General features: G+C 40.0%; 2 protein-coding genes across 2 annotated transcripts in view; one reads left to right on the plus strand and one right to left on the minus strand.

Moving 5' to 3' along the window:
- The window catches only part of LOC109470221 (translin-like), a 9,393-nt gene extending 5,766 nt beyond the window's left edge, over positions 1 to 3,627 (minus strand). The window contains exons 1-4 of the mRNA XM_019769063.1: positions 3,493 to 3,627; positions 2,464 to 2,557; positions 1,688 to 1,784; positions 462 to 577 (exon numbers count right to left, since the gene is read on the minus strand). Coding sequence (XP_019624622.1) covers positions 462 to 577; positions 1,688 to 1,784; positions 2,464 to 2,557; positions 3,493 to 3,567 — 382 coding nt within the window. The 5' untranslated portion in view covers positions 3,568 to 3,627. The remainder of the gene's footprint in view (positions 1 to 461; positions 578 to 1,687; positions 1,785 to 2,463; positions 2,558 to 3,492) is intronic.
- Positions 3,628 to 3,781: 154 nt separating this feature from the next.
- LOC109470203 (RING finger protein 32-like) lies at positions 3,782 to 10,515 on the plus strand. Its single transcript, XM_019769033.1, has 7 exons — positions 3,782 to 3,983; positions 5,273 to 5,528; positions 6,184 to 6,326; positions 7,004 to 7,161; positions 7,990 to 8,098; positions 9,279 to 9,446; positions 9,934 to 10,515. Exons 1-7 carry the CDS (start codon positions 3,924 to 3,926, stop codon positions 10,102 to 10,104), a joined length of 1,065 nt encoding a protein of 354 aa, XP_019624592.1. The 5' UTR covers positions 3,782 to 3,923; the 3' UTR covers positions 10,105 to 10,515.
- The last annotated feature ends 1,418 nt before the right edge of the window (positions 10,516 to 11,933 follow it).

Here is an 11,933-nt window from a genome sequence, read left to right on the forward strand (position 1 = left end):
GTCGAGCTTAGTAATAGTATCCAGGCTTGTACAGTTTGTACAACACTGAACACCAATCTATAGTTTAGTCATTTATTTGGAGTTAAAAGCAGGGCTTGAAATACTGGTTGCATGTGCACCTTAGTGCACCCAAATTTGGAGCTGTGCACCCATTTTTTTTTTTTTCTTTAGGTGCACCAGTGCACTAAAATAATTTGTAGGTTTACATACATGTACATGTATGTAGGGTTAAAGATGATACATGTAGATTAGTACAGTTCTTGATCTAAGTGTTGATAGTCTTGAAGTCTTGATCTAACAAAATCATTGCTGTAGTACTTTTTTTGTTAATTAAGATGTTCTACTTACTTATTTTATTTGGTGCACCCAAAATATTTTTTGATTGGGTGCAACAGTGCACCTATTCCCCAAAAATGAATTTTGAGCTCTATAAAAGAAAACAAAAGAAAGACAAGATGTACCTCCTAGTAACTCTGCGGCCTCTTCCCTGGTGATGAGTTTGTCAGACTCCAGGTACACCAGGAAGGCTGCCAGGAACACACACCGCTGGTTAGCAAACCGCCAGTGGTCATGGAACCTAAAACACAATGGATTATTGAATAAAGACTCAAGCTTGAACTTCCAACACTTAGATACAGAATGGGGACCTACCCCAAATTTTTGGTTGACTGTTTTAACCTTGTTCACGGAATGGACCCGTCTAGCACGTCGGCAGAACGTACTGCACCTGCGCAGAACCCCGTATTTTCGCGTTTTTCGTTGGGTTTTTGGTCAACGTTGCATCAGAATTTTGCTTGTTGCAGAGGATATTCTTTCCAACACTTGGAAACTACTGTCAAAATGCTAACCTTATATGAGCGAATACAACCTTATATGAGACATTCTGCCAAAATGCTATGTACAATACATTACCGTGTTTCGCGCATTTACGTTCTGCCGACGTGCTGACCCGTCTACTCTTGGAGCGTGATGTCAGAGACACGTGACCGTAGCAGCGGATCATATGTGCCAGATAACTTGTGGTGGTTTCTACTCTAGTGACCCAACTTGTACAATGCAGTTTAACATTATAGTAAAACTTGCATGCGTGCATCATGAGGCCTTTTATATTTTCAATGTCAATGTTAGAAAACCAATAGGACTATTCTACAACGGTTTATCACTAAGGTGTCAGACATGGAGCTAGAAAAGGTTGATATGCTCGAAAGATATTTAATATGTCCCTTGCAGGGATCCACCAAAAAAAAATCAAGATTCAAGATTCAAGATGGATTTATTGGTTCTTTGCAGTTAAAACAAAATTGTAAACCAATTTACAAAACATAAGTATATTAAAACTACAGGTTTGCAATCAATATAGGCGTACGATTAACAAACCAAATTGAATAGAAATACATGTTGCATACATTATAAATTTCCCGGACAACATTTGATACAGAAACAGTGTACTACATTTAAAACGACAACAGTCAGGGGTTCAGTCCATAGTTATTGAGGAGTTGGACCATGAACGGTATACGTATAGGCGAGTTCTTTTTTAGTTATATCTATTTGTTCTTGCTCTCGGACAGTCTAGCATCTTGATGTTTCTAGTACTACGGCCAGTTATTTGTGATCTCTGGTCAGCAGGTTTTCTAGGGTCAGATGGGAAACAAGAAACACAACATTTTTGTTCCTTAGGCCTCACCTGTAATATTGTTCTGCCGGCAGCTTGGCTGCGAGTTCCTTATACTGACGTCTGATGTTCACAAACATCTCACGACTCCTCTTACAGATGGACACCGCTGCAGGGGAGAGAAGGATAATGTTTTATCTGATGTAATCCTTCCTACCCACACTGACCTCTCAACAAGTATACATATATTAGTTGGTATTAAATCAACTCTAGAGCAAGAAACAATTACTGTATGGTACAAGTTCTGAGTACTGTTCCCCATTGAGGGTTTCTCATTCTATGTACATTACATAATGTCTTTCACCAAGGGCACTCCTGACTCAATTCTTTATTACAATGTACAATGTATAATAATTGTATAACTTATAAGATCCTTATGAGAGGCGCTGCCCAGCCAGACCCGCAGAGAGTGACTGAAGCTGTAGACCGTCTGGCAAGACGACAAGGGCCCAAGAAGAACTTACTGTATAAGATCCTTATCTTTACCCAACATTATGTCACGTTTCATAAACTCAAGGAAGAAAATGCATTAAGGAGTAATGTCTTCTTCTTCTCTTCTTCTTTAAGTTGCTTATCCTGCCAGTGGCGGATATCATTAGCAGTCTTGTAATCTATATGATAATATATATATTCTATTCCTGTGGTTTAGCAGCAATATTAATTCAATTCCTACCCGGAATTTTTTAATGACACCAACACACACTACTTTGGGGATCTTAAGAGGATATTACAGTCATCTAGAAGTCAGTGTGGCTTTATTGTTACAAAAAAAAACAATGAATACTCACTGTCTTTACATCCTGTAGGCTGGTGGACCCCCTGTAGTACAGTTAGTATCTCCCTGGCTGTCTGTTCAATCTCACGTACAGACACTCGGATTTCCTGTACAACAATATGTTATGTTCAAGAATCAAGGAGCAAAAAATTATAAACAATCAGAGATTTCAGATTTCCGGAAAATGTTTTGGGTATCTGTGAATGTAATTTAGAACTGTATTGTATGATCATAGGGAAATAAGTGATTGTGTAAGAAACAGGAGGAGCAAGAAGAAACAGATAAAAACCCCTGGTTCCGGGCCGGGGTTCAAACTCACGACCTCCCGAGCACCAGCTTCAAACTCCAACGTTCAAATCACTCGGCTAGACCCATCGGCCGGGACAGTTGGTAGTGCCTATAAACCTCCCACTATTACACTACTCCCCCCTTTTTTTTGTGGTCCAGTGGTTAGGATATGGCGCTGACTCCCCACCAAGGCCCGGGTTCGATTCCCGGTATGGGAACCACTGTAGGAAACAGGAGGAGCGAGTAGAAACAGATAAAAACCACTGGTCCCGGGCCGGAATTCAAAGCCACAACCTCCCAGGCACCAGCTTCAAAATACGACGCTTAAACCACTCAGCTGAAAGGTCTTATAGTAGTCAGTTGCGCCTATAAACACCCACAGTTACAGTTGATGATACATGTACATTAAAGAGTGAATTAATACTGATACAATTTTATGATGTAACTCGCTCTGGCATTAAAGGCTTATGTTTCTATGATTACACAGTACACTGACAGCCCCATATAACAGGGCATACTGGGTCACAACCCTGTCAATCAACTGAAACATGTGTGAAACCCACTCTCTGCCCACCCACTTCCAATCCTCACTGCTCGGGACAAGATACATACAAACTCCCTGTAAGCCAGCGTCACCCAAAACAATACTTACGTCCAACAGGTAACAAGTGTCAGCAACCTTCTTCAATAACAAATTTCATCCACAATCAACTCTTTCAAATTTTTCTGACTGTAAAATGTGAACTTCACAGACCTCTCTGATATCCTGGTCCTTGGTTAGGTACTCTTGAAACTTCGAGAAGGTTTCTTGAGTTGATGTTGACGCCATGGCGCGTTTAGTTTCGGAGATATTTCATAAACACAACCTTTTTTCTAAGCAAATTCTGAACACCTTCTCATGTGGACATACTTTGACCTTTCAACTTTCACCCAAATGTAACCCTGTCGGTGCGAATTTGCTAACATTTCATTGGCCAATTGTAAGACCTAACCATTGTTTGATTGGTTCAATTGGACCAGGACTGCTCCTGATTGGTGGGTTTACCCTTAGTTATCATCATGTCAAAAAACATGGCGGAGGAAACAAACCGACTTGTTGCTTGGTAGCTCCAAAACAAGGAATTTGCAGGAAAATTTAACGACTTTTGACATGTTTTTACGAGCGTACGACTTTTTGATAATAAGATGAATCAGTATAGAAATGTTAGCGCGTCGTCATCGACGGGACTGGGTGGAAAACCTAAGGTAAGTTAACGTTAGTTTGCGAGGCGAGGGTAGGGGAGGGGGGTAGTTTAGGAAAGAAAATTTGCTGGTTTGGAAATCGGAACATAAGAATTATCAACGTTAGGAGGCAAGCAACGTAACGTTAATCATAATATGCATGTAATGTTAAATTTGGGAAAAGCTACAAGTTGACAAACTTTTCCATGTCTATAAATTCAAGAAAAAGTACTATTTAAATTACAAGCATGCATGTAACTGTTATAGATTTATTCATCCAAGGACCTTGATTCATCATACAACTTTTACAAGATTTACGTTATAATATTTCTTCAGGGTTTGGTTTATATGTAAGGGATAAATTATGTTAACCGCTAGGGTCAGCCTGTAATTTCTTAAATAATTCTTATTGACAAACTGAGTGGGAAAATTATTATTAATACTGACTATTAATAGGGTGAAAAATTATTCTTAACAGGGTGAAAAGTTAATTTCTGGTTTGTCCGTACTAGAAGCCTCTTCCAGTCTTCATTATATATTTGTTAAACTGATAATCATATACACCGTGGCTATTGACACACCCGATGTGAATATAAGGGGAAAAAAATTCCTAAATTCCTATATCCACACTGGAATACTAAGCCTCTGTGGCAGGCCCAAAACATGGGTTTTGGTGTGTTTGGGGCTTCAGGGGCTTCAAGTTTAAAGTTTAAACTTAGTGAATGTTGAAAAGGCCCAAAATCAGATAACAACACAGAATGCCAGCTAATCAGAGCACCCGACTGGGATTTTTCGCACCAAAGCCAACATGGCTGCCGCGCCATTCCAGTTGAAGTTAGGGGACGAAATTTCACCAAGGACAGAATTCAAGGCAGCTCTGGATCGGAGGTGCTCATCAGTAAGGTGGCAAGCAAAATGGTTGAAACTGAAAACCTTAGTTGACAGGAAACACTGAAAAGTTCCTAAGAGAACATGTGTACAGAGAGGCAAAGTTTGGGGGAACCACTGAAACAAGAGGTGAGTACTAGTAGTACAGTCTGACCTTAGGTTCCTGGGACACCAGGAATCAAATCTACACCAAACCCGGGCAGCAGTTAGCTAAGAATGCAATGTGCTAACCCGCTAGGCCAAAAGGTTCAGACCCATAATAGACTGCGTCAGTTAGTGGTGCTTGAACCCCACTGTTACAATTGGTTACAGACTATAGAATACCGGTAGCATTACTGTAGTTTGAATCTGTGCGAGAGGATATGTGTTGTAATGCATATGGCATTTTAGAATGAAACAGACACTCTTGCCATGTCTCCCCTCAGAGTTCCCCTGCGGTCAGCTCCACCACCCTGGCTGCCGTGGCCTTCCAGGACCACATCATGCGCAACCTGTCCCTGTCTGACCCTCTCAGGACCAGACCACGCCTGCCGGTCAAGACTCACCACCACAGACCCAGACACATCCGGCCTGTAGTGGACACCAGGAGGAGGAGACCCAGCTCTGACACTAAGACCAAAAAAGAAGAGATAGAAGAGAAGGAATATGTGCTGGACCCCAAACCTCAGCCATTATCACTGGGTAATTCTATTTATTTAGTTAGTTCATCTTATAAGCACCTGGGTGGCCTCTTCAACAGTAAATTGTTGATTTCCAAGAGAGCCCAGGGACACAAAAACATAAAGCAATTTGTATAAAAGTAAATTATACAATCAAGTAACATAACTGAGAAAAATTAAGAGAGAACAGAGATCAAATTTAACTGAAATGATGTAGCTTAGTAGTCTGTCTTGTGTTATAAGTATGAAGAATTGAAGATGATAATTTAACTTGTCGCTTCTCGGATCGCCCTGTCAATTTTTTTGTGATTTGCAAAAAGAAAAATTGGGGGGGGGGGGTTCTAATTTCTAAAATTAACTGTAAAATCCTCAATGAAAGACATATTTTGGCCCTAATGGTTGATTAAAGTCCTTTTCTTCCAAGTTCTCAAGTTCTTCAATGTAACAATGCAATTTTGTTTCATTAAAAGTTCAAAATCTATGGTTTAGATTTATTTATTAACCAGCCTGTTATGTTGACTTCATGGCTCATATTGTAACATTTCCGGCTAACATGGGGTGCCTTGGCCTGTTGTTTTTTTTCGCCCTGTCGCTCCTGATTTTTGTCTGAAAAAATCCGAGAAGCAACAAATTATATTGGTGTGGCCTTATGAGCCGTTTCATTTCCTTTTCTTTAGCCCAGAAGCTGGGTCTTGTGGAGGCTCCTGAGCAGCCCCTGACAGAGGAGGAGTGGCAAAGTGTGAAACACCGCGCCTGTCACCGGGACGACCACACCCAGCCCTGCGTCATCTGTAAGGAAGACTTCGGCACACAAGAACAGGTAATTAGACAGTAATGTCTCGCAGGGCTCAAAATTCATTTTTAGGAATAGGTGAGCCAGGGGTTTTTCTAGAAAAATTTAGCATTAGTTTTTCAGATCGCAGGCGGGGGGTGTTTTTATGAGAGTAACACAGTTTGCAATGCTAGAATGCATTGTTGTGTTGCTTTTACATCTTAACTGGAAAAAGATCATTTTGAGAAAGACTAGATGGTGGGTACAAAATGTAAGTAGCCACTAAGTATAGGGTTCAATCTGAGCATTGATATGAGGGAGCTTGCTGGTTACCTGCTCCCTTATCCCCCTTTATTGGAAAAAAACCCTGTGTGAGCCGTATAAAGTAAAATAAGTGGAATGTTAGAAAAATCTTAAATTAAATATGTTTCATTTATAAAGAAAAGTACTACAACAATGATTCTATTTTTTTTTACATTCAGACGTCAAGAAGATGCTGTATACTACTAGAACATATATACATTTAACATCGTAACATGCAACATATGGAAATAGTTAGGTGCGCCTACAGAAAAAAATTGGGTGCACAGCTCCAAATTTGGGTGCATGAAAGTGTACTTGCACCCAGTATTTCAATAAATACCATTTCTGTAGTCTAAGTGTTGGAAGTTAAAGGTCAGTCTTTATTTCATAAAGATTCATCATTTCTTTTGTTGTTTTTGTAGGTCCTCCTGTCCTGCTCCCATGTGTTCCACAAGGCTTGTCTCCAGGCTTTTGAGCGCTTCAGCGGTAAGAAGACGTGTCCACTGTGCCGGCGCGACCAGTACCAGACTAGAGTCATCCACGAGGGCGCAAAACAACATCGGGTCAAGTGTGCCACTAGGTTGGTGTTGATGCAGTCAGCATGCAAAATACCTGGTTGCCCAGTTGCCCCGGGCAACCAAATTTTACTTGGAGCTAACCTATTTTGAACCTAGGTAGCCCAGTGTGCTACCTGAATTTTAAGAATGCCCCCCACGAAATCATGCCCACTTGGCTTGCCATGTATCTGGCAGATGCTTTTTAATTTTAGGTATTAAGGCCATGTTGATTTGATTATATGGGTGACATCCTCCGGGAACCCCAAAATTGATGCGCGCGTGCAAATAAAAAAAAGTTTTGCAAAAAAAAAAGTTGTTTTCATTATGAAATCTAAGTGGTCATGAGGGTTGAGCAAATTGGACAAAATATGGTTTGGCGAATAATCTACTCTTCGAATTCATTTCTTTACAATTTCGTCTTTTTTCGTTTGATTTTGGCATTCTATGACGTTGGTATGGTTTTTTTGTAACTTACGGTATATTTTTGCTCATTTTGCAACTGTTTTGTACGATTTACAGTATGGTTGAAACCTTTTTTTTTTGAAAAGGCTGAAAATTCATGCGCGCGCGGATGTTATCCATATAATCAAATCAACATGGCCTAATGGCTATTACTAGTATTACTATTAGTTAACTAAAGGCTGTTAGAAATATTGTCAAAGGCTTTAAATATGTATGTAGCAACATTATTTAATTTGAGGAAAGTAGTAACTTATACATGTAGGTGGGGCAACCTAAAATTCTGATGGACAACCTAATTTTTGCCTTAGGTTGCCCACTGGTTCAAAAAAGTATTTTGTACACTGCCATATAGATATAGCTAGATGAATTATGACACTTTTCCCACCCAGAATCCAGGCCTGCTGGAGAGGTTATGTGGTGAGATGTTGGTACAGAAAACTTCGACAGACTGTCCCACCGAAGGACCCCAAACTCAGACAGAAGTTTTATGAAGAAAAGGTAAGGTCTAAATACAGAATCACAGATGTTGCACAACTCTGTAGAAAAATGATTATTTAAAAGAACTAATTCAACTGAAAGGTTATCTTCAGCTGCAATTATTACAATGTGCGAGTATAGTGTATAATTCCAGAAAGATGCAAAATGACATGCATGATACACAATTTAAACTTTAAGTCTACTATGTTATACATAAAGTTTGTTGCACAGCAATAACACAGGTTAAAAGTATGTCATATATGTTGTTTACTAGGACACTAATCTACCTTACAAAGACTAGGCAGGGCTCGAAATTCATTTTTGGGAATAGGTGCACTGGTGCACCCAACCTAAAAAATTAGGTGCACAAAAAATTTTCTTGGTGCACCATATAAAATAAAAACCTAATTACAGATCTTGACTGCTCCTCTTCTGAGCTTGAATCTGAAGTGGAAGCTAACTTCAAAATCATAAACAAACAATTTACTATATGAAAAACAAAATTTCTGGTGAGTCAAATTTTGAGTTGGAGAAACGTTTAAGTTTTTCATAATGTAATTTACCAACTCAGATGAACTTTCATGCTGAAACAATTTACTATTTTTCTGAAACTTAGAGGACAAGACTATCCTGAATACTATCACACATTTCATATTGTACAAAATACCTACAAAAATATTTGTGTGCGCTGGTGCCCTCACAGAGAAAAATTGAGTGCACAGCTCCAATTTTGGATGCACTAAGGTGCACATGCACCCAGTATTTTGAGCCCTGCTATGTAGTGTAGGATTTGCATTGTGTCAACCTTTATGTTTTTCTAAGATATTGACTACTCTTAGGCCACACCAATTTAATTTGTTGTTTGTCGGATTCACCCTGTCCATCTTTTTTTCTGATTTGCAGCAAAAAAAAAAAATTAGGTTCTAAATCAACTGCAAAATGCTAGTTTTTTTAATGTAACAATGCAATTTTGTTTCATTCAAAGTTCAAAATCTATTGTTTTAATGATAGACTAGCCTGGTATGTTGACTTCATGGCTCATATCGTAACATTTCCGGCTATCATGGGGTGCCTTGTCCTGCTTTAAATTTTTTTTTTATTTCGTCCTGTCGCTTCACATTTTTTCCAAAAAAATCGGAGAAACAACAATTTAAATTGGTGTGGCCTTATTTGTAATCGAAAAAAATTGTTGTCCTCTCAGTTTCAGTCCATCACAGATCGGATCGTCCAGTCCTGTGCGTACAACATCGATGACTTCCTGTCCGAGATTGACCGCTCCGTCCAGGCCAGTCGGGACGTCTTCAGGTTCTTTGACGAGACGTCGTGGAAACCGTTAAGTGAAGAGGAGTGGGAGAGGATACAGCTCAGGGTAGGGCTTAGAAATACCCATCTGCAGTCTGCATTTTACAGAGACTTTTTAGCGTGCAAAATACCTGGTTGCTTATTTTATTAGTTGCCCTGGGCAACCAAATTTTACTTGGGGCAACCTATTTTTGCTACCTGAATTTTAAGAAGCCCCCCCCCCCCCCAAACCATGCCCACTTGGCTTTCACCACTGTATCTGGCAGATTCTTTTTAATTTTAGGTATTAATGGCTATTGCTAGTATCAATTAACTGTTGAAAAGGCTGTTAGAAATATTGTTGAAGACTTATGTATGTAACATTACTTAATTTGAGGAAAGTAGTAACTTAAAGGTGGGGCAACCTAAAATTCTGATGGGCAACCTAATTTTTGCCGTAGGTTGCCCACTGGGAAACTGGGCAACCTGGCAGTTGTATTTCCTCAGGTAATCAGGCAAATTGTGCAAAGTAACTTTGAGGCATGGTACTGAGCAGTACTATTTTTCTACTCCAGGCTGTTGAGAGGGGTGACACAGACTGTCCTATCTGCATCATGCCACTAACCTCTGAAGGTCATGGGTCAAACGATGGACCAATCACATCACAAGGTCAAACAGCAAGCAGCAAAGCAACTGCTGCCTCAACTACCTCACGGGGTCAAAGGGCAAATGTCAAAGTGCAGTAGCCAGGGGTCAAAGGGTCATGTACATAAGTCAAAGGTTAGGTCAGGAGCAAAGGCTGATCTAGAGAAGTCAAAGGTTAAAGGGTCTGCACCAGAGGGTGATGTACAGAGGTCAAAGGTTATAGGGTCAGCACCAGAGGATGATGGTCAGAGGTCAAAGGTTATGAGGTCAGGAGCAACAGTTGATGTGCAGAGAAGACCCACAGTGCTCCTGTCCTGCTCCCATGTTTTCCACAGAACTTGTCTGGAAGCATTTGAAGAGTTTGCTGTAGGAGAGGGGAAGTTTGTGTGCCCTGTGTGCAGGTCCAGCTACCAGAAGAGAATAACATAACAGGCCTCAAAATACCCTTTTTATGCATACCTACAAATTTACCTGAACCATTCAGATCATTTTGAGACGTATGGGTCGTACTGAAAACTGTTTAGAAATGATTGTCACGATTTCTTTTATACTTCAAACATGATCATTGCTTCATTTAATGCAGCAAACGAAAATCAACGTAACTTTATGCACCTATACATGCAGATAAACCCAGTACATTGACTGGTGCAGATAGACATCAGAAATACCTGCACAGCTCCAAGTTTACCACACTAAGGTGCACATGCAATCAGTACTAGTACCAAATCTGCCATGATAACAGGAATTATATATAAACCTCTCTTTTTAAATACATGTCTAAATATTGTCATCACATTTGCTTAAGCTGGTTATCAATAGCTATGACCATCTGTAATGTTAAGTTTTTCATTAAAAAATTGCAACGGAATTGTGACTATAATTCCTTGTGTTCGCTTTTATTGCAAATGATTTTATCTCACTTACTGAATCAAAAGTGAAGCATGATGACATAGAGCATGGAATTAAAAGTTCCAACATGTACCTCCGTGCATTTGCCCCTGCATTAGAAAATACTTGCACCCCCAAAGTAGCAGTGGAACCTTCCTTTGGAAGGTTGTCTCTGCCAACTAGACCGATGGATCTGTCACATTTAGAAGTTCAACCAATGACAGAAGGGCAATTGGCAGTTCGACCAATAAGACAGTTTTAACGGAGGTGGACGGGGCTTCAGGATCGGCCCTAAACGTGTGTGTATTTATAAAAAAAAGCATACCCCCTTGTCCTTTTACACAGTTGCTATTTGACCCCTGCCGTCGTTTCATGACGCTTAGCTGAACCACAGGTCAACCAAAAACCGGTTGAGTGAGTCCACGTAACTGTATCTAGTGACGGATTTTTGAGTGCCAAGCCACGGGGCTACTGAAACTCAGGTAGTACGATCTATTATTTTTTACGTCTGTATGTCTGACAGGCAGTCATAGGTTTAACTACAATTTTGGGGGCCACCAATAATCGTGGTATAGCACTTAGAATCATTTCGAGCTATCGTTTTGACACAAAACTGCACGTTGACGTAAACTTGTATTTATGTATGTTAGCCTCAAGACCTTCCTTACGTTTGCAAAGGCTCATGCTTATACATGTGTGTGCCGATTATTTTCATTTATGTCAAAGTTCGGTTGCTGCTCACAAGCAGATATCTCATTAAAAGACAAATGTACAAAAAATGTTTGTCGGTGTCTTTCACGGAGGTAATTTTGGCTCCGTCATATTCCCAGAGCTACGAAAGAGGGCCTGCATGCCCTTTTTCGTAAGGCGTAATCAGGCCTTTTAGGCTTCGTAATTCATAGGCAGCCTAAAAAAAAGCAACGTAATTCGTAATGGTACATTAGCTGCAAATCGTAAAGTCGTAATCAGCTATGAGACTTTAACGTAATTCGTAATCGGCAGCGAAAATGTTGCGTAATTCGTAATCACTATACACCCCCCC

The sequence above is a fragment of the Branchiostoma belcheri genome, unplaced genomic scaffold, assembly GCF_001625305.1.
Source record: "Branchiostoma belcheri isolate BF01 breed outbred unplaced genomic scaffold, Haploidv18h27 scaffold22, whole genome shotgun sequence".
In the NCBI taxonomy this organism is placed as follows: Eukaryota; Metazoa; Chordata; class Leptocardii; order Amphioxiformes; family Branchiostomatidae; genus Branchiostoma; species Branchiostoma belcheri.

Bases quoted from the DNA above. Each gene is read 5' to 3' on its own strand.
- LOC109470203 (XM_019769033.1), top strand. From the start codon at position 3,924: ATGAATCAGTATAGAAATGTTAGCGCGTCGTCATCGACGGGACTGGGT. The intron at 5,529-6,183 runs GTAATTCTATTT...CCTTTTCTTTAG, and splicing joins ACCTCAGCCATTATCACTGG to CCCAGAAGCTGGGTCTTGTG. The intron at 6,327-7,003 runs GTAATTAGACAG...TTGTTTTTGTAG, and splicing joins ACTTCGGCACACAAGAACAG to GTCCTCCTGTCCTGCTCCCA.